This window comes from Mobula birostris, chromosome 32 (genome assembly GCF_030028105.1).
Source record: "Mobula birostris isolate sMobBir1 chromosome 32, sMobBir1.hap1, whole genome shotgun sequence".
NCBI classification, from domain to species: domain Eukaryota; kingdom Metazoa; phylum Chordata; class Chondrichthyes; order Myliobatiformes; family Myliobatidae; genus Mobula; species Mobula birostris.
The window spans coordinates 20,759,104-20,779,846 of NC_092401.1; the positions used below are offsets into that span (position 1 = coordinate 20,759,104).

The following is a 20,743-nucleotide window of genomic DNA, read 5'->3' on the forward strand; positions in this document are numbered from 1 at the left end:
TTGGGTAGCCTCCAACCTGATGTTCAAGCCTTCAAGATGTCTTGAACTTCCAGTATATCCCTCCCCTCCCCTCCCCCACCCCATCTTCACCATTTTCCATTCCCTCTTCCCTCTCTCACCTTATCTCCTTACCAGCCAATCACCTCCATCTGTTGCTCCTCCCCCTTTTCTTTCCTCCGTGGCCTTCTGTCCTCTTCGATCAGATTCCCCCTTCTCCAGCCCTGTACCTCCTTCACCAATCAATTTCCCAGCTCTTTACTTCATCCCTCCTCCCCTCCTGGTTTCGCCCATCTCCTTGTGTTTCTTCCTCCTCTACCCCCCCCCCACCTACTTGCTCTGACTCCTCATCTTTTTTTTTCTCCAGTCCTGATGAAGATTCTCGGCTCAAAACGTCCACTGTACTCTTCTCCGTAGATGTTGCCTGGCCTGCTGAGTTCCTCCTGTATTGTGTATGCATGTGGCATTTTGAATCTTCAGATACATCAGGGCAATTTAAGAAACTCTTCGATGGACAAGGATGGAAGTAAAATGGAGGGTTCCGTGGGAGGGGAAGGACACGTGCTGTGGTATTGTTCTATGTTCTTACCTCAGTCCTGAACTGCCAGCTCTTCATTTCTGAAACTATGCCATTTGTCTTGGATCCCTCAGTCCCTCAGCCAGGTGAAACATCTTCCCTGTGTATTGCCTGTCGAATCCTTTGAGAATTCTACGAATTATGGTGGGATCTCTCCTTATTGTTCTGTACTCTAGTAAATACAATCCCAATCTACTCTCTCCCTCTCTTTGTATTGGAATTCTTCTAAATCTGGAAGCAGTCTAGTGAATCTTCAATGCACTTTGCTACGCTCTCTGATGGGTAAGGAGACCACAACTGTACTCCAGGTGCAGTCTCCCCAAGGCCTTATACGATTGCAATTGAATTTCCTTCCTTCTGTATTAAAATCCTCTTGTCATAAAGCTATTTGTAATAAGGGATGGTGCGTGGCCAAGTGGTTAAGGCGTTCGTCTAGTGATCTGAAGGTCGCTAATTCGAGCCTTGGCTGAGGCAGCGTGTTGTGTCCTTGAGCAAAGCACTTAACCACACATTGCTCTGCGACGACACCGGTGCCAAGCTATATGGGTCCTAATGCCCTTCCCTTGGACAACATCGGTGCCGGTCTTCCATACAACCTTGCCCAGGACTGCACCCTGGAAACCTTCCAAGGTGCAAATCCATGGACTCACGAGACTAACGGATGCCTATATAAAAAAAATTGTAATAAACAGATAGCTTGCTGTGTTGAAGTGTTAATCTTCTGCCGCTTGCGCACCCAGGTTCTTTTCAACATCAACATTTTCCAGTCTCTCACCACTTAACAAATACTCCACATTACACTGATAATGGCACATGTTCCACACTGCATTCCAGTACTCTGCTTCTGCACACCCACTCAGCTGGCCTGCATCTCCTCAGTGCGTGCAATCTCTTACCTTGTTGAGTATTATTTCATGGATTGTGAAAAGCTAGGTTGTGAGCAGCAATGCCTGAGTAACCTCACTAATTGCAGCCTGTTTATTCCCAGCCTTTGTTTTCTGTGATAACAAATTATCTATCCACATTGGCATCTTACTCCCAATTCCATGTGCACTCATCTTGTTGATCAACCTCCTGTGTGATACCTTATTAAATAAGGCGAGAGAGAATTCACTGATACTGGAGGAGTCCCTTCCTATCACTCTGAGTTCAACTTGGCTTCTATTCCCACTGCCGAGATTTACACATGAATAGCTGTAAAAAAACCCATGATGCTACACACCTATATGTTTAGCATCAGTGAAGGCCTTGACTTCAATGATGACATCTGAGGAAATTATCAATATCCACAAACATGTGCCATTGGAATCCGCACGTTTAAATAAATTCTGCATTTCTTTGTGAGGTTACTTTGAGAATAGGTAGGCCATTCCAACAGAAACAGGAAACACGTCCAAGCCGTTTGCTGGGAGGAACAAGTTATTTTAATCTGATGCAAAGATACACATGCTTTGATCTCGTAGGTTGCTCGCCTCGTCAATGTGTCCCCAGCGCAGAAGAGGATGATGGGAGTGAGCTCAGGACTAGATCTGATTACGTTGCCCCACGGACACCAGCTGAGGATGGATCTTCTGGACAGGTAGCACCAACAATCTTTGGCACTGAGATGCAAAAGGCCTCAACCAATTAAAACTTTTTCTGTTCAGTGTTTTGAGAGATTCACTTATTGTGGGTGAGAGGAAGCTCAGGAGGTAAAGATGAGATGAGGATGTCATCACAAGAGAAGCGAATTCCAACGTCAATTGCTTGTGTTGTCTCAAGTTGTACTGCCGCAAGCTCTTAAGCTACCCAGCAGGTGGAAACTTTTAACAAAGTGAAAATTTGGGTTAGAACACACTTGCAGTACTGTGAATGGTCATTTTTTTGTAGTGTATAATATAACACTATTGGTGAAACTGCTGAAAAGATTTTTATGATAGCAGGACAGAGATGTTATATTGTTCAGAGAGGATAAAAGAATTGGGATACTTCGTTCTAAAAAAACAGTAAAATTGAGGACTACCCAAGAAAAGTCTTGTCTTGGTTTTTTGCGTCTGTATTTACTAAGGAAACCGGCATGAAGTCTATGGAATTAAGGGAAACAAGTAGTGAGATCATGGAAACTGTACAGATTGAAAAGGAGGAAGTGCTTGCTGACTTGAGGAAAATTAAAGTGGATAAATCCCCAGGACCTGACAGGGTGTTCCCTCGGACCTTGAAGGAGACTAGTGTTGAAATTGCAGGGGCCCTGGCAGGAATATTTAAAATGTCGCTGTCTACAGGTGAGGTGCCAGAGGATTGGAGAGTGGCTCATGTTGTTCCGTTGTTTAAAAAAGGATCAAAAAGTAATCTGGGAAATTATAGGCCAGTAAGTTTAACGTCGGTAGTAGGTAGGTTATTGGAGGGAGTACTAAGAGACAGAATCTACAAGCATTTGGATAGACAGGGACTTATTAGGGAGAGTCAACATGGCTTTGTGCGTGGTAGGTCATGTTTGACCAATCTATTGGAGTTTTTCGAGGAGGTTACCAGGAAAGTGGATGAAGGGAAGGCAGTGGATATTGTCTACATGGACTTCAGTAAGGCCTTTGATAAGGTCCCGCATGGGAGGTTAGTTAGGAAAATTCAGTCGCTAGGTATACATGGAGAGGTGGTAAATTGGATTAGACATTGGCTCAATGGAAGAAGCCAAAGAGTGGTAGTAGAGAATTGCTTCTCCAAGTGGAGGCCTGTGACTAGTGGTGTGCCACAGGGATCAGTGCTGGGTCCATTGTTATTTGTCATCTATATCAATGATCTGGATGATAATCTGGTAAATTGGATCAGCAAATTTGCTGATGATACAAAGATTGGAGGTGTAGTAGACAGTGAGGAAGGTTTTCAGAGCCTGCAGAGGGACTTGGACCAGCTGGAAAAATGGGCTGAAAAATGGCAGATGGAGTTTCATACAGACAAGTGTGAGGTATTGCATGTTGGAAGGACAAACCAAGGTAGAATATACAGGGTTAATGGTAAGGCACTGAGGAGTGCAGTAGAACAGAAGGATCTGGGAATACAGATACAAAATTCCCTAAAAGTGTCGTCACAGGTAGATAGGGTCGTAAAGAGAGCTTTTGGTACATTGGCCTTTATTAATCAAAGTATTGAGTATAAGAGCTGGAATGTTATGATGAGGTTGTATAAGGCATTGGTGAGGCCGAATCTGGAGTATTGTGTTCAGTTTTGGTCACCAAATTACAGGAAGGATATAAATAAGGTTGAAAGAGTGCAGAGAAGGTTTACAAGGATGTTGCCAGGACTCGAGAAACTCAGTTACAGAGAAAGGTTGAATAGGTTAGGACTTTATTCCCTGGAGCGTAGAAGAATGAGGGGAGATTTGATAGAGGTATATAAAATTATGATGGGTATAGATAGAGTGAATGCAAGCAGGCTTTTTCCACTGAGGCTAGGAGAGAAAAAAACCAGAGGACATGGGTTAAGGGTGAAGGAGGGAAAAGTTTAAAGGGAACATTGGGGGGGGCTTCTTCACACAGAGAGTGGTGGGAGTGTGGAATTAGCTGCCAGATGAAGTGGTAAATGCGGGCTCACTTTTAACATTTAAGAAAAACTTGGACATGTACATGGATGGGAGGTGTATGGAGGGATATGGTCCAGGTGCAGGTCAGTGGGACTAGGCAGAAAAATAGTTCGGCACAGCCAAGAAGGGCCAAAAGGCCTGTTTCTGTGCTGTAGTTTCTATGGTTCTATGGTTCTATGGTTAACATTATTGACTTCCTGGAAAAGATTTGTACTTGAGGGAGAAGATAGAACAAGGGCTATAAATATGCATATAGGGAATTTAGAGGAAGCCAGCATATGATGGAAATGCAGAACACATATACAAGTGAAGTCATTGGTGTACAGCAAAGATTATGGGAAAAGCAAAGGCAGGCAAAATAGAATCACAGGGTGAGACAAGTAAGTTTAGAATAAGATATGTATTGAGTGTACCTCCCATCTATTGGGCTGAATGTCCTGGAGCAACATTCACAAAATACTGGAGAAACTCAACAGGTCAGGCAGCATCCATGGAGGGAAATGAATAGCTGATGTTTTGGGTCCAGACCCTTCATCAGGACTAAAAAGAAAGAATGCAGAAGCCAGAATAAAAGGATGGAGGAAAGGGTCGAGGGAGAGAGAGAGTAAAGTGTAAATCATGTGAGAACTTGGAGGTGATAGGTGGAAGAGGCAAGGGGCTGAACAAGATGGAGTCTGATTGGAAGGGACAGAAGACCATGGAATAATGGGCAGAACTGGAGAATAAGAAAGACAAAGTGTGCATGATAGTAGGTCATAAGGGTGGGGAAGGAGAAAGAGAAGGGGTGATGGGGCCAGAGGAATAAAGGGGAAATCAGATGGGGGAGGGGAAACAGAGGGAAGAGGTTATGAAATCAGTAGCGATGACATTAGGTTGGGGACTACTAAAACGGACTATGAGGCACTGTTTCTCTAATCTGCATCTAAACGACTTGGTGGTAGAGGAAGCTGTAGACTATCATGTCAGTGTGGGAGTGGGAAATGGAATTAAAAAGGCTAGCCAGCAGGAGGTCCTCTCTGTTATGGTAGGTAGAGTGAAGGTGCTCAGCTAAGCGATTCCCCTAATCTGTGTCAGGTCTCACGGTTGTAGAGGAGACCACACAGGACGCAATAAATGACACCGATGGATTCACATGTGGGACTGTTTAGGGCCTTGAAAGGTGGTAACAGTGGAGGTGCAGAGGCATGTGTAACACCTAGCACTCTTGCAGAGATAAGTGTCTGGAGTGCTTACGTGCCCTGTCCCTGTGTGGTAAATACTGTGTGGGAATCAAATACAGCCAAAGAAAGATGCACACAGTGACCACTTCATTACATACCTCCTGTACCTAATAAAGTGGCCACTGACTGGATGTTCATGGTCTTCCTGTGCTGTACATGCACCTCAAGGTTCAATGTGTTGAGTGTTCAGAGATGCTCTTCTGCACACCACTGTTGTAAAGCATGGTTATTTGAGTTACTGTTGCCTTCCTGTCAGCTTGAATCAATCTGACCATTTTCCTTTGACCTCTCTCATTAATAAGGCATTTTTACCCACTACTCACTGGATGCTTCTGTTTTTGATTTTTGCACCATCCTCTGTAAACTCTAGAGACTGTTCTGCATGAAAATCCCAGGAGATCAGCAGTTTTCAAGCTACTCAAACCTCCCTGTATGGCGCCAGTAATCATTCTATGGTCTATATAGGCATCCATTAGTCTCGTGAGACCATGGATTTGCGCCTTGGAAGGTTGTATGGAAGACCGGCAGTTGTCCATGCTGCAAGTCTCCCCTCTCCACACCACCAAGGGAAGGGCACTAAGGCCGATATAGTTTGGCACCAGTGTCGTCGCAGAGCAAGGTGTGATTAACTGCCTTGCTCAAGGACACAACACACTGCCTCAGCTGAGGCTCAAACTAGTGACCTTCAGATCACTAGACTGACGCCTTAACCATTTGGCCACATGCCAACACCTTTCCATGGTCAAAGTCACTTAGATCACACTTCTTCCCCCATTCTGATGTTAGGTCTGAACAACAACTGAATCATTGACCACGTCTGCATGCTTTTATGCATTGAGTTGCTGCCACATGATTGGCTGATTAGATATTTGCATTAATGAGCAGGTGTGCAGGTGGACCTAATAAAGCGGTCACTGAATATACACTAGGAAAGATATTCTGATGTTCGGTCACAGATAGAACAAAAGAAAATGTAGAGAAAGGCAAACAAATTGTTCACCGAGATTATTACTAGCAATTCACACCAGAGGGAATGCCTATTGTCTATTGGATATTTTCATTTGGATCTTTTGAGTTTTAGTCTAGATGGTTGACAGAAATAACAGGTGCTTCAGATGGTGATTCCAATAGTTCTGCATGTCTGTTATGGATTGCAACCAAGAGTGTACAATAATAACAAAACCAGACATCAATGCAGCAAGTCAGACAGTATCTGTGGAGAATATTGGGGATCGGTGTCATTTTTCAGTAGCTTGCCAAAAAAAAAAGTTAAAATATTCTTATTGACCTTCTCGCTTTGCTCCTTTCAGACATCACTTAATAGCTCTTGGAATTGCAGTGGACATCCTGGGCTGTACAGGAAGTGTCGGACAGAGGTCTGCAGTACTTCACAAAACTATCCAAGTTGCAGCCGAGCTGAAAGATTCCATGGGCGATCTGTTTGCACTGTCAGCAGTGATGAAAGCGTTGGAGCTGCCTCAGGTACTTAGATGAACCCTCACTCCTTCCTCCTTTCCTAACTCGTTTCACCCTATCTCCCGCAAGGACTCGAGATTCACACCAAGGTGTAATCTATATATTTCATATGTACAGCAGATATGAAAATGAATGATCTTAGTTTTACATTTCACAGAAAGAGGCTACTGTGCCAGACCCAGTTCATTGAAAACACGATCTAATTAGCTACTACGAACTACTTTTTTCCCTCTAACCCTGAAAATTGTTCCTTCTCATGTTTGTCCACATCCCATTTGAATGTTATTACTAAATCAGCTTCCACTGTCTTTTTGGGCAATGCATCCCAACCAGAACAATTAAATGCATCAGAAATGTATTTTCTGGTCCTCTAACTCTTTAGCCTCTTTCAGTTCTTGACCCTCTGTCGGGTGTTGATCATTAAGTTGAGGTGATTTATTGACAGGAAATTCTACCCATCTGTATTTGTAGCAGGCCAGAGTGCAAATTTCGGCGAGGTTTGTTTTAATTTAAGTAGCTGAGAAAGGGGCTAGAAAGCTGATGAAGTCAGGCAAGTCATTATTATCCAGAATTCACTGACTGCAAGAGCAGTGAAAACTGTTTCATTAGTAACTTTGGAAGGGGAATAGGATAAATATTTACAGGAAATAAATTTGCTGAGTTACAGCAAAATGACAAGGAAGTAAATCTTATTTCAAAGGGCCAGCACAAGTACAACAGACCCAATTGTTGCTGTGATACTTAATCTCTCATATGGACTGGTGGACTTTAAAACCCACTTTCTTGTGTAACGTAACTATGCAAGGGTAACAGAATCAGCCTGCAGTTCGTTGCAATAACAAGTTAGTAATGTCCTGCACTTTCACATCAATGGTAGAGCTTGTCTTACTCTAAAGAAATAACCTAAACAGCTTGATTTTAACTGAGTCTTGATTTCTGGTGCCTGCTGTCTATGCCCTTATCATTATTTTGAAGCTACTTCCTTATGTTTGGGTACAACTTCATGTTCTGAAAGGGCTCAGGAGACACTCTACTATGAAGTGCAATTTGTCGATATCTGATATCTTCATAAACACACAATTTTCTGTACAGAAAATAGTGATTGTGATCAGCACAAATTTCTTCTCTGTTTTCCCAAGCCTACTACAAATCATTTGAAAGTCCCATATTTCTTAACTGGCTGAGATCAGTTATCTTACTGCAGACCAGATATCAAAACACTGTGGTCAGTTGGTGAATGTAGGAATATTCAGAATAGATAGCTATTCACTTCCAAAGACTGTTCCATTGTTGTATTCGAACTGCGTATCTCTTAATAACCTTTTTAAACAATAATCTATCTATCTAAAACTATAGTTGGTCCATCATCCACTGTCTTTTGGAGTAATAGTTTCTAACGTTCTGTGAAGAAATGTTGTGCGATTTCACTCCTATACAGTATAGCTACAATTTTGAGATTATGTTTTGGATTTCTACACCAAAATAAACCAATTTATATCTATCCACCTTTTGAAATCTTCAGATGTTTTATACAAGATCACAAGAGCCCTGATGGCTTAATAAAAAAAAAAGTGTGTGCTCAGGCTACAGGGATAGTTTATGAGGATAAGTTTGTACAACATTTACACATGTTCATTTGAGTTTAGGAGATTGAGTGGTGATCTAATTACTTTGATCAGATTACCACGCCCCCATCTTCTAAATACCAGATAGTCTTGCACTAGTTTATAGAATCCATTCTAATCACATGACAATCCGAACCGATTCATTCTATTGATCAAGCACTGTATCTGCTCTTAAGCCAATATATCGTTTGAGGTGTCGTACCCCCATCTCCAGCTGTCTCAACTCTGTCTTGCCACTGGATCCAGATGGGCATTGGGGAGAGAGAGTGAGGCTGACGCTGCACAACTCTCCCTCACTTAAGTCCAAATCAAGCACTAGTCTCAACACCTTCATAATGGTGTCAAGGTCCTCACTGACGTTGACGATGGACGAACACACCCAAAATTGCCGCTATCACATTCAGAACACAGTGGACCAGTAACCTGGAGGCTCACACACAAAATGCCGGAGGAAATCAGCGGGTCAGGCAACGTCTATGGAAATGAATAAACAGTCAACATTTCGGGCAGAGACCCTTCTTCAGGACTGGAAAGAAAGGCAAAAGATGCCAGAATAAAAAGATGAGGGGAAGGGAAGGAGAACTAGCCAGTGGTGTGGTGGCCAGTGCTATCATGTTTGCTGTTGTGTGCTGGGGCAGCAGGCTGAGGGTAGCAGACACCAACAGAATCAACAAACTCATTTGTAAGGCCAGTGATGTTGTGGGGATGGAACTGGACTCTCTGACGGTGGTGTCTGAGAAAAGGATGCTGTCCAAGTTGCATGCCATCTTGGACAATGTCTCCCACCCATTACATAATGTACTGGGTGGGCACAGGAGTACATTCAGCCAGAGACTCATTCCACCGAGGTGCAATACTGAGCGTCATAGGAAGTCATTCCTGCCTGTGGCCATCAAACTTTACAACTCCTCCCTTGGAGGGTCAGACACTCTGAGCCAATAGGCTGGTCCTGGACTTATTTCCATCTGGCATAATTTACATATTATTATTTATTTATGGTTTTATATTGCTATATTTATACTCTATTCTTGGTTGGTGCAACTGTAACGAAACCCAATTTCCCTCGGGATCAATAAAGTATGTCTATCTATCTATCTATCTATCTAGCTAGCTAGAAGGTGATAGGTGAAGCCATGTGGGTGGGAAAGGTTAAAGGGCTGGAGAAGAAGGAATCTGATGGGAGAGGAGAGTGGACCATGGGAGAAAGGGAAGAAGGAGGGGCACCAGGTAGAGGGGATAGGCAGGTGAGAAAAAGAAATAAGAGGCCAAAGTGGGGAACAGAGAAGAGGGAAGGGGGAGGGAAAAATTTTACTGGAAGGAGAAATAATGCCCATGTCAGTCAGATTGGAAGCTACCTAGACAGAATATGAGTTCTTGTTCTTCTACTCTGAGAGTGCCTCATCATGGCAAAAGAGGAGGCCATGGACCAACATGTCAGAACTAGAATAGGATAGGAACTTAAAAGGTTGGGCACTGGGAAATTCCGTTTTTGGCAAATGGAGCGGAGGTGCTCAACAAAGTGGTTCCCAAATTTACAATGGGTCTCACCAGTGTAGAGGAGGCTGCATCAGGAGCACCAGATACAATAGATCACCCCAACAGGTTCACAGGTGAAGTGTTGTCTCACTTGGAAGGACTGTTTGGGGCTCTGAATGGAGGTGAGGGAGGAGGTAAATGGGTAGGTGTCGTATTTCTGTCACCTGCAGCGATATGTTCCAGAAGGGAGATCAGCAGGAAGGGACGAATGGACAAGGGAATCATGAGGAAGCAATCCCTTCGGAAAGTGGAGAGCCGGGAGGAGGTAAAGATGTATTTGATGGTCGGATCCCATTGAAGATAGCAGTTGGGCTTACGGGGTGACAGGTGAAGACATGAGGAACTCTATCCTTGTTAAGGTGGCGGGAAGATGGGGTAACTGCGGATGTCTGGAAAATGGAGGAGATGCAGGTGAGGGCAGCATCAATGGAGGAGGAAGGGAAATTCTGTTCCTTGAAGAAGGAGGACACCTCTGATGTCCTGGAAAGGAAAGCCCAAAGCTGAGAACAGATGCGGCGATGAAAGAACTGAGAGAAAGGAATAGCATTTTTACAGGAGGCACTGTGGGAAGAGGTATGGTCAAGATAGCAATGGGAGTCGGTAGGTTTATAAAAGATGTCAGTCAACAGTTTGCTCCAGAGTGGAGACTGAGGTTGGTAAAGGAGGTGTCATAAATGGACCAAGTGTTTTAAGAGCGGGGTGGAAGCTGGCGGCAAAGTTGATGAAATTGATGAACTCAGCATGGTTGCATGAAGCAGCACCAATACAGTCGTCGATGTAGTGCAGGAGGAGTTGGGGAGCTTTACCAGGGAGGGCTTGGAACATGGACAGTGCTACGCAGCCAATGAAAAGACAGGCATAGCTGGGGCCTATGTGGGAGCCCACGGCCATCCCTCGAGTCTGGAGAAAGTGCGAGGAGCTGAAGGAAAAGTTGTTGATGGTGAGAATCAGTTCTGCCAGGAGGACCGTGGTGGTGGAGGGGAACTGGCTGGGTCTTTTGTTGAGAAAGTAACACAGAGCTTTAAAGCCCTTCTTGATGGGGGTTAGAAGTGTAGAGGGACTGGATATCCATGGTGAAAATGAGATGGTCAGGGCCAGGAAATTGAACGGTGTTGAGATCGAGAGCACGTGAAGTGTCGTGGATGTATGTGGGAAGGGAATGAACCAAGAGGGATAGAGTGGAGTCTAGGTACGTGGACGTGAGTTTAGTGGAGCAGGAGCAGGCAGAGACAATGGTTCATCGAATCCCACCATGGCAATTGTGGAATTTTAATTTCAGTTAAAGAATTATATTTTTTTTAATTGACATTAGTAGTGATGATCACGAAACCATGAGATTTTTGTAAAAACCCTTCAGAGGAGAAGGTAAACACGAGGAATTCTGCAGATGCTGGAAATTCAAGCAACACACATCAAAGTTGCTGGTGAACGCAGCAGGCCAGGCAGCATCTCTAGGAAGAGATACAGTCGACGTTTCGGGCTGAGTCCCTTCGTCAGGACCAACTGAAGGAAGAGTGAGTAAGAGATTTGAAAGTGGGAGGGGGAGAGTGAGATCTGAAATGATAGGAGAAGACAGGAGGGGGAGGGATGGAGCCAGGAGCTGGACAGGTGATTGGAAAAAGGGATATGAGAGGATCATGGGACAGGAGGCCCAGGGAGAAAGAAAAGGGGGAGGAGGGACCCAGAGGATGGGCAAGGGGTATAGTGAGAGGGACAGAGGGAGAAAAAGGAGAGTGAGAGAAAGAATGTGTGTATATAAATAAATAAATAACGGATGGGGTACGATGGGGAGGTGGGGCATTAGCGGAAGTTAGAGAAGTCAATGTTCATGCCATCAGGTTCGGGGCTACCCAGACAGTCTGAGTAAGGTCAGCTCTTTTACTCAGCCTGGTCAAAACATGGCTGGCCTCTGCAATGGCTTAGCTCACCACTCAGTTCAAAAGCATTCATAAATGGACAATAAACAGTAGCTTTGCCAGTGACACCAAGAGCATGAAAAAAGCGAATTAAAAGAATTTAAATGTTGGGTCTGAAACTGCAAGGGACTCAACAGAAAGTAGGACCTACTCAAAACAACACTACATTTAACTACGTCTCCCAAACAATTTCCCCACAAAGCGCAGTGAGTTGTGGATGGTTTTATAATTCACAGTCTCCACGCGAAATCATTATTTACAGCACTAGGGATGACTGAGAAGGAAAATTATTCCACACTGCCACGGTGGCTCTGTCAAACTTGCACCTTGCACTTTAAGTCAATCTCAGGCCAAGACACTCAGGAACTTGTGCTCATTTTATTCTGTGACTGTATGTGTTGGATCTTAACTATATGTATGGTGTGTGTTTCGCACCTTGTCCCAGGGAAGAATGTTTCATTTAGCTGTATGGTTGAATGACAATAAACTTGAACCTTGAACCACAGGAAACACTGGAACGTAACCTCCCACATCGTTGATCTGGAATTGTTCAACTCCAGGAAAAAAGGAGTAAAAAGCTCAAAAAATCCCACTGTTGATGCAACTTGTTCCCTTCCCCTTGCAGATTGTGCGCCTGGAGCACATGTGGAGGACTCTACGCAGAAATTACACAGATAGTGCCATCAGGTTCGAGAAGGAACTCAAACCATTCATGAAATCCTTGAATGAGGGGAAAGGTAGGTATTTCTTTCCCAAAAACAAATGTCAATCAGTGATATGGGTCTATGACCAGATGAGGGCAGAATTAAGTTAGCATTTCAGAATCAGAAATCCACCCAAATATTAGAGAATAGGCCTCTTTTTTTTTTCAAAGTTAGCTTCAAATATACTCCAAGGCCTCAGTGGTCATGCACTTTGTAATTATATAATTCTGCTAAGAGTCAACTCCATTGTTAAAGAGACCAGTATCTGTCTTTAGTAGTTAACTAGGTCTTGTGATTAACTGACCAAAAGTCCTTGAATTTGGATAATTGGCATAAATTAGATAGAATTATATGCATTGCTGCTACAAACTCATCACTTGATGCTTTCAGAACTTCCTGAAAATCATTTACAAAGAAAGATAGGAACGGTGGTACAGAGATGTGGAAACCTGGGATTCCATTTGTATTCTATCATGACGGCCGGGAAATCAAAATTTTGTTGATGATATTTTTAAAACCTCAGCAATTTTTCTAAAAATACCATTTTGATCACTCATTGTTCTTTATCAGCATAGCCTGCTTGTGACTCTAGAACCATAGCAGTTGGGCAACTCCCAACTCTGAAAAGTTCCCACAAGCCACTCGGTTGTGAAAAGTAGCCCCATAACACATTTGGATAATTCTGTTCTTATTCATTGCTGTAGTTAATCACTGTATAATAGCATATATGGCTTCTAGTGGATTAAGCTCCCAAACCAATCTGCATCTCCATTTCTGCTGTTACTTATGATGCCCCTTAAAGCCTCTCTCTTAAGGCCAGTGTGGGCAGGTGGCCAAGTGGTTAAGGCATTGGACTAGCTACCTGAAGGTCATGAGTTCAAGCCCCAGCCGAGGGAATGTGTTGTGTCCTTGAGCAAGGCACTTAATCACACATTGCTCTGCGACGACACTGGTGCCAAGCTGTATGGGTCCTAATGCCCTTGTGTCGTGGAGAGGGGAGACTTGCAGCATGGGCAACTGCTGGTCTTCCATACAACCTTGCCCAGGCCTGCGCCCTGGAAAGTGAAGGCACAGATCCATGGTCTCGCAAGACTAACGGATGCCTTAATAAAGCCTCTCTCATTGACTGACTTTTCGTCATCTGACCTAATATCTCTTTTGTGTAGTTCAGAGATAACGTGTGCTTGATAACATTCCCATGAAATAATCTGGGTCATTAATGCCATGTTAAAGGTGTTATGTAAAGGGGTATGATGTTGTGAAAAGTAATGTAAGTTCTTCTTCAACACAGTTGAGTTTCCTCTGCAAAATACCACCATTCCACACATTATGCCCGTCATCAGGCTGATGGAGACACAATCCGTATCTGATTTTATGGAAACTTGGGATAACATCGACTCAGACTGCGGATTGGTATTGAAGACCCTGGAAGCAGCTCGTGTTGTGACAGTGAACACTGCAATATACAGAGCCAACACTGAAGCCAAACTGAAAGGTAGGCTCCTCGCCCCGCAGTATATTACCCGACCGGTGTTAAATCCAGTGTTTCCTTTCAGAACCAGGCCTGTGGTAGTTTGGGTCATGGCTGCAATTCTTGGCGCTGCCAGGAAGTTCAAAGTTCAAATTAAATTTATTATCAAAGTATGTATGTTTCACCATATACTACCCTGAGATTCATTTTCCTGCAGATATTCACAGTAGAACAAAGAAATACAATAGAGTCAATGAAAAACCACACCACACACAAACGAAGACTAATATGCAAAAGACAAACGGTGCAAATAAAAAAGTAAAGAAATTATGCAGCCGTGGAAAGAGAGCATGACCTGGATGGTGGGCGTCCTTGCTGATGGAAGCTACTTTCTTCAGGCAGCTCTCCTTGTAGATGTGCTCGTGGGGGGTGTGCGGGGGGGAAGAGCTTCTCCTGTGATGCACTGGACTGTATCCACCTTATTTTGTAACTTTTCCACTCTTGAGCGTTGGTGTTTCTATACCAATCAGGATACTCTCTACTGTGCATTTATACAAGTTAGTCAAAGTTTTAGATAACTTTATACTTCATACTTTATTGTCGCCAAACAATTGATACTAGAGCGTACAATCATCACAGCGATATTTGATTCTGCACTTCCTGCTCCCTGGATTACAAGTCAATAGCAAATATTAAAAATTTAAGTTATAAATCATAAATAGAAAATAGAAAAATGGAAAGTAAGGTAGTGCAAAAAAAACCGAGAGGCAGGTCCGGATATTTGGAGGGTACGGCCCAGATCTGGGTCAGGATCCGTTCAGCAGTCTTATCACAGTTGGAAAGAAGCTGTTCCCAAATCATGCCATACGAGCCTTCAAGCTCCTGAACCTTCTCCCGGAGGGAAGAGGGATGAAAAGTGTGTTGGCTGGGTGGGTCGTGTCCTTGATTATCCTGGCAGCACTGCTCCGACAGCGTGCGGTGTAAAGTGAGTCCAAGGACGGAAGATTGGTTTGTATGATGTGCTGCGCCGTGTTCACGATCTTCTGCAGCTTCTTCCGGTCTTGGACAGGACAACTTCCATACCAGGTTGTGATGCACCCTAGAAGAATGCATTCTACAGTGCATCTATAAAAATTAGTGAGGGTTTTAGGGGACAGGCCAAATTTCTTTAGTTCTTTCAAAATTCAACTTGCTGAATCTACACAAACTTTAAGAAAGTAGAGGTTCTGTCATTCCTTCTTTGTGATTGTACTTACGTACTAGTTCCAGGACAGATCTTCTGATATGATAATGCCAAGGAATTTAAAGTTGCTGACCCTCTGCTCCTCTGATCCCCACATGAGGACTGGCTCATGGACCTTGGGCTTCTTCCTCCTGTGGTTGATAATCAGCTCATAGGCTTTGCTGACGTTGAGTGAAAGGTTGTTCCTGTGGTACCATTGAACCAGATTTTCTATCTCTGTTCACTGCAAAGTTGTGGGTTCGATCTCATCAAGATCCGGACCAGTACTCCCCATGAAGTGCTGAAGGAGTGATGTGCTCTGAGGTATAGTCTTTCAGATTAAACATTAAAACTCTGCTCTTTCAGCTGAATGTAAGCATGCCATAGTAATGCTTCGAAGAAGAGCTATTTATTCTGCATCATCCAGCCACCGGTAAAATAAATTATCTGGCCACCTTCACAGATAGATGAGAGTTTAGATTGTATCCTCTTCAATGACCAGAGAGTACTGCAGAGTGCACTGAAATTTAAAAAGTGCAATAAAATAGCACAGGAACAGGCCCTTCACCCCATGACATTCCCTACTCTCATAGACTGTTGGGTTTTGGCCCACCTTTATTTGTCTCCCAAAGTGCATCCTTCAGCATTTATCAAGATTAAGTTGCATCTGCTTTATCTATCTTGCCATCTGATCAACGATTCACCAGTAACCTAAGACCATTCTCCAATTTTCATATCGTCTGCAAACTGACTTGTACATTCATACTGAAATTCTTCAAATATAATGTTACTGGCATCTACCTGTAAAAGTAACACTACACCGTCACTTTCAGACTCCTCTTATCTAGCCAATTTTGGATTTAATTAGTCTACTTTCTCATGTGAGATGTTGCCAAAGGCCTCACTGAAGTAATATGATACTTAACTCTAGGGTTAAGCAGTGAAATCTGTTTAACAGCAACACAGGTAACATCAAAGTATACCTCACTTTTAATAAGCTATAATGTCCCGAAGGGATTGCACAGGAGGGTTAACAAACAAAATTCAACAGTGGACTAAGTAAGAAGATATTAGCACAGACGATCAAAAGCTTGGTTATAGAAGTGGATTTATGATACTTTGGGAGGTGAGTGTATAATTACTAATGATGGATCAGTTAAGGGATTATCCGGAGGTCAGATCTTGAAGGGTACGAGATATGGAAGGTTGTAATGTTGAAAGCTACAGAGCTTAACGATGGTCTGGAAACGAGCATTTTATATATTTGGAAAAATAATCAAAAATACAAAGAATTGCCTGTATGACAGGCCCTTCATTGTAACAACACCCACTGTAACATCCTCCCATATATTAAGGACTCTATATGTTTGATGGGAGCCAAACGTTACAGGGCACGCTTTATCCATCACATTCGATGGATATCTGTGGACTGCCCATTCATCACCAGCAGCCAAAACCATACGGAGATGGCAAACGAAGTGTGTTACATTGGGCCAGGAGGCTGCCTTCCTGCAAGGCTACAAATTGGGGGTGACTTGGTTCGGGATTCAGAGGGACCTGCAAATGCTCACCTTGCTCACGGAATATAAACTACGGAAACAAATCTGTTAAAATTTATTGCCTTCCCTTCCACCTCACCTCCTCCCCCAGTCACTTCCAGACAATCTGTTTTTGGCTTAACATCTCGTTCTTTCTCTTTCAATCTATCTCATCCTCTCTCTTATTCTCTCTCACATATAGAACCTTCATCTAGAAACCCAGAAGTGTCCAAATATTATAATCCTGTAGTGAACAGTTCTGTGCATATCAAATTCATCTTTCACCCTTTTTAAATACAGTAATTCTTGCCAAATTTTCTCATCTACGGTACATTCCACGAATAAGAATTTAGCAACCAAAATGTGGGCATGATTATAATTCTGCCAGGGCCATGCTCAAGTTAAAAATACAGAGAAGGCGCAAGGCCCCTGTTCCCACCAATCCTGGTTCATTTCCCTGACCATAGGCAGCCTGTCTTTAACCAGGTGCATCCAATGCAGCACCATTAGGAAACAATGCATCAAGTTACTTCAAAAAAAATGTCCTAATTTAAGATCTCACAGGTATTACATTGAGACGAGGTCAGAAATTTTAACAAGGCACTAATTCTGTTACTAACTCGAGGGTGAAAACAGAAATAGAGGCACCGCGGTCGCACACAGCGGTCAGTGTGACGCTTTTTCAGCTCGGGGCATCGGAGCTTGGAGTTCAATTCCAGCGTCATCTGTAAGAAGTGCGTACATCTTCTCCGTGGCCACGCGTGTTCCCTCCAGGTGCTCCGGTTTCCTCCCACAGTCCAAACATGTACAGGTTCGTAGTTTAATTGTAAACGTGAGAACTTCTGCAGTCACTGGAATGTTTGGCCACCGGTACGTTTCATTTTTGGTGAATGGGACAGAGGTGCTCGATGAAGTGCCCCCCCCACCCCAATTTACAATGGGTCTGTCCAATGTAGAGGAGGCTGGGGGACTGCTTCATCGAGCACCTCCTCTCCACCTGCCAAAAGCGGAACTTTCCAGTGGCCGTACGTTTTAATTCTGATTCCCATTCCCATTCCAGCACATGCCACAATGAGGCCACCCTCAGGGTGGAGAAGCAACGCTTTATATTGTCTGGGTAGCCTCCAACTTGATTTCTATTCCCTGTAAAATAATTTTTCGCTCACCCTCCCCTTCTTCTATTCCCCACTCTGGGCTCTTGCCTCTCCTCACCTGCCCATCATACTCTCCTGGGACCCTTCCTCCTATAGTCCACTCTGCTGTCCTTTGAGATTCCCTCCTCTCCAGCCCTTTACCTTTCCCTCTCTCCTGGCTTCACCCATCACTTTCTAGCTATCCTCCTTCCCGTCCTCCCACCTTTTTATTCTGGCATCTTCCCCCTCTCTTTCCAGTCCCGAAGAAGGGTCTGTATATTCACTTCAATAGATGCTACCTGACCTGCTGAGTTCCTCCATCAATGTGTGTGTGTGTGTGTGTGTGTGTGTGTATTGCGTGTTCCTTTGGATTTCCAGTTATCTGCAGAATTTCTCATGTCTACCATTTACAATGGCCAATTAACCTACTAACTGGTACATATTTGGACTGTGGGAAGAAACTGGAGCACTTGGAGGAAATGCACGTGGTCACGGGGAGACGTACAGACTCCTTACAGTTGACATCAGAATTGAGCTCCGAACCCCAGCGCCCCCAAACTGTAATAGTGTTGTGCGAGGTACCCCTATTTCTGTTTCTGGGGAGAAGGCAGGAGATCGGGGTTCAGAGCCATGATCGAATGATGGAGCAAACTCAGTAGGCTGAATGGGCAAATTCTGCTCCAATGGCTTGTGGTCTTACAACACAAGATTTCAATAACTGGTATTAATTTTTCCCCCAGATTTTCAAGCTAAAGAAGAATTGCTAGAGGTATTCAAGACTGAATTTGCTCTGAGATTGTTCTGGGGTGCCAATGCAACTGTAGTTGCACGCAAAGAGAGATATGAGAAATTTGATAAAATTCTTAATGCTTTGTCACGGAAGATGGAGCCTCTGGGCCCTTCAGAGATTTATATGGCAGAACAGACACTCGAGGCCAAGGAGAAAAGGTAAAACAAGTGAAGATCTAATAGTCAACTCAGGAATTAACAAAGTGCGTATAGTGAGGTACCGATCAATGTGGCACGCGCCATATGGGAAATGTCCTTTTCTTCCGTCCGTGGATCTCCTACCGTGTGGAACTTGTTGCTTTCTGACTAGTTGTTGTTTCTGTAACATGGACAGCAACTCCCAGATCCACAGCCTCCGGGCACTGAGGAAAACAAGACCAGTCGTTGCATGGGATCAGCTTTACTCCCAAGTCATACACTGGATGTATTATTTGTATATACAACCTGAATATATATCTGAAGTTTCTTCATTGTCAAAATCCGGCAAGTCCTTTCTACATAGATTGTAGCACTTCATAGTGGTGGCTCATTATTATCTTGTAAATGGCAATAAGAGAGAAATAATAAATGCTGGCCTTGGCCAGCAGCAACTTCATCAAAAGAATTATTTTAATCTTAACTCCACTCTGATTCTATACCCATGGAGACATAGTTGGTGTTATAATAACATTTATAATGGGGTTGGGCTACCCCAGCACATTCTTGGGTGTGCTGGTTGTTGATACAAGTGGCACATTTCACAGTATGTATGTATGTATGATAAATAAATCTTAATTCTGTACCTAATGGATAAATTCTTTACATTTTACCAAAATATGGTCTAAATTTTACAGTGACGGAACCAAAGGAACCTCCGCATAGGAGTTCCTTTATACATGTGGCAGTTTAGACAACAACCCGTCCAACAATGCAGTAACGTCTGTAGTAAACAGTGGTCTCCTGTTAACAGTAGTACATGTCAGTCATTTGTTTCCTGTGCAAAGCATCAGATCATAGCATAGTGTGCAGCGAAGCTGAACTCCCCCTCCTTTTAGCCAAGGAACTTCAGTGATAATGATGTCTTGCTGCAAAAGTGGCTTAATTTTCTCTCTGACTTTTATTTAGAGATACAGCACGGTAACAGGCTCTCCCAGCCCAACGAGCCTATGCCGCCCAATTACACCCCTGGACCAATTAACCTAACAACCTTTGAACATAGAATTCTCCAACTTCCGGTAATTCCCTCCACCTCCTTTCCCCTATCCCTATTTCACTGTGCCCCCTCCCCCAGCTGCCTATCACCTCCCTCATGGTTCCGCCTCCTTCTACTACCCATTGTGCTTTCCCCTATTCCTTCTTCACCTTTCCTGCCTATCACCTCCCTGCCTCCCCTCCTTTATCTTTCCTCTTACTGGTTTTTCACCTGGAACCTACCAGCCTTCTCCTTCCCACCTTCTTTATAGGGCCTCTGCCCCCTCCCTCTTCAGTCCTGACAAAGGGTTCCGGCCCGAAACGTCGACTGATCATTTCCACGGATGCTGCCCGACCTGCTGAGTTCCTCCAGCGTGTTGTGAGTGTTGCTTTAACCTAATAACCCGTACAGCTTCGGACGGCTGGAGGAAACCAGATCACCCGTGTGCTTACTGGAAGAACATACCAACCTCCGACAGACAGCAGCAAGTTGAACACGGGTTGCTGATGCTCTAACAGCATCATGCCAACCGCTGTGCCACTGTGCTGCCCAAGATTATACACAAGATGTCAGGCTGAATCTGTCCAAGTGCTCCAAAAATAAGCATAAAGTTGATATATCATTCAGAGACTGCCCACTTCAGAGATTTTGGAAACCGTCGGATGTACAACATATCAGCATCTAATCGGGCTCAGCCTTCATTTGATATCAGCCTCCCAATCAGTAACTTCGCAGTTGCAGTGTGCATCAGAGACAGAGGTGACCGCAGATGCTGGAGGAGGAACTCTGCAGTCAGCGAGCATCTGCAGAGA

The 20,743-nt window shown here is 43.8% G+C and overlaps 1 protein-coding gene across 3 annotated transcripts in view; it reads left to right on the forward strand.

Annotated features, from left to right (window-relative positions):
- LOC140191127 (breast cancer anti-estrogen resistance protein 3 homolog) overlaps positions 1-19,513 on the forward strand; it is an 87,734-nt gene extending 68,221 nt beyond the window's left edge. For all 3 annotated transcript variants that reach the window (XM_072248237.1, XM_072248235.1, XM_072248236.1), the window contains exons 6-10: positions 2,038-2,153; positions 6,661-6,832; positions 12,529-12,640; positions 13,899-14,102; positions 18,712-19,513. In XM_072248237.1, the coding sequence (XP_072104338.1) occupies positions 2,038-2,153; positions 6,661-6,832; positions 12,529-12,640; positions 13,899-14,102; positions 18,712-18,923 (816 nt within the window). In that variant the 3' untranslated portion in view covers positions 18,924-19,513. The remainder of the gene's footprint in view (positions 1-2,037; positions 2,154-6,660; positions 6,833-12,528; positions 12,641-13,898; positions 14,103-18,711) is intronic.
- Positions 19,514-20,743: the final 1,230 nt, after the last annotated feature.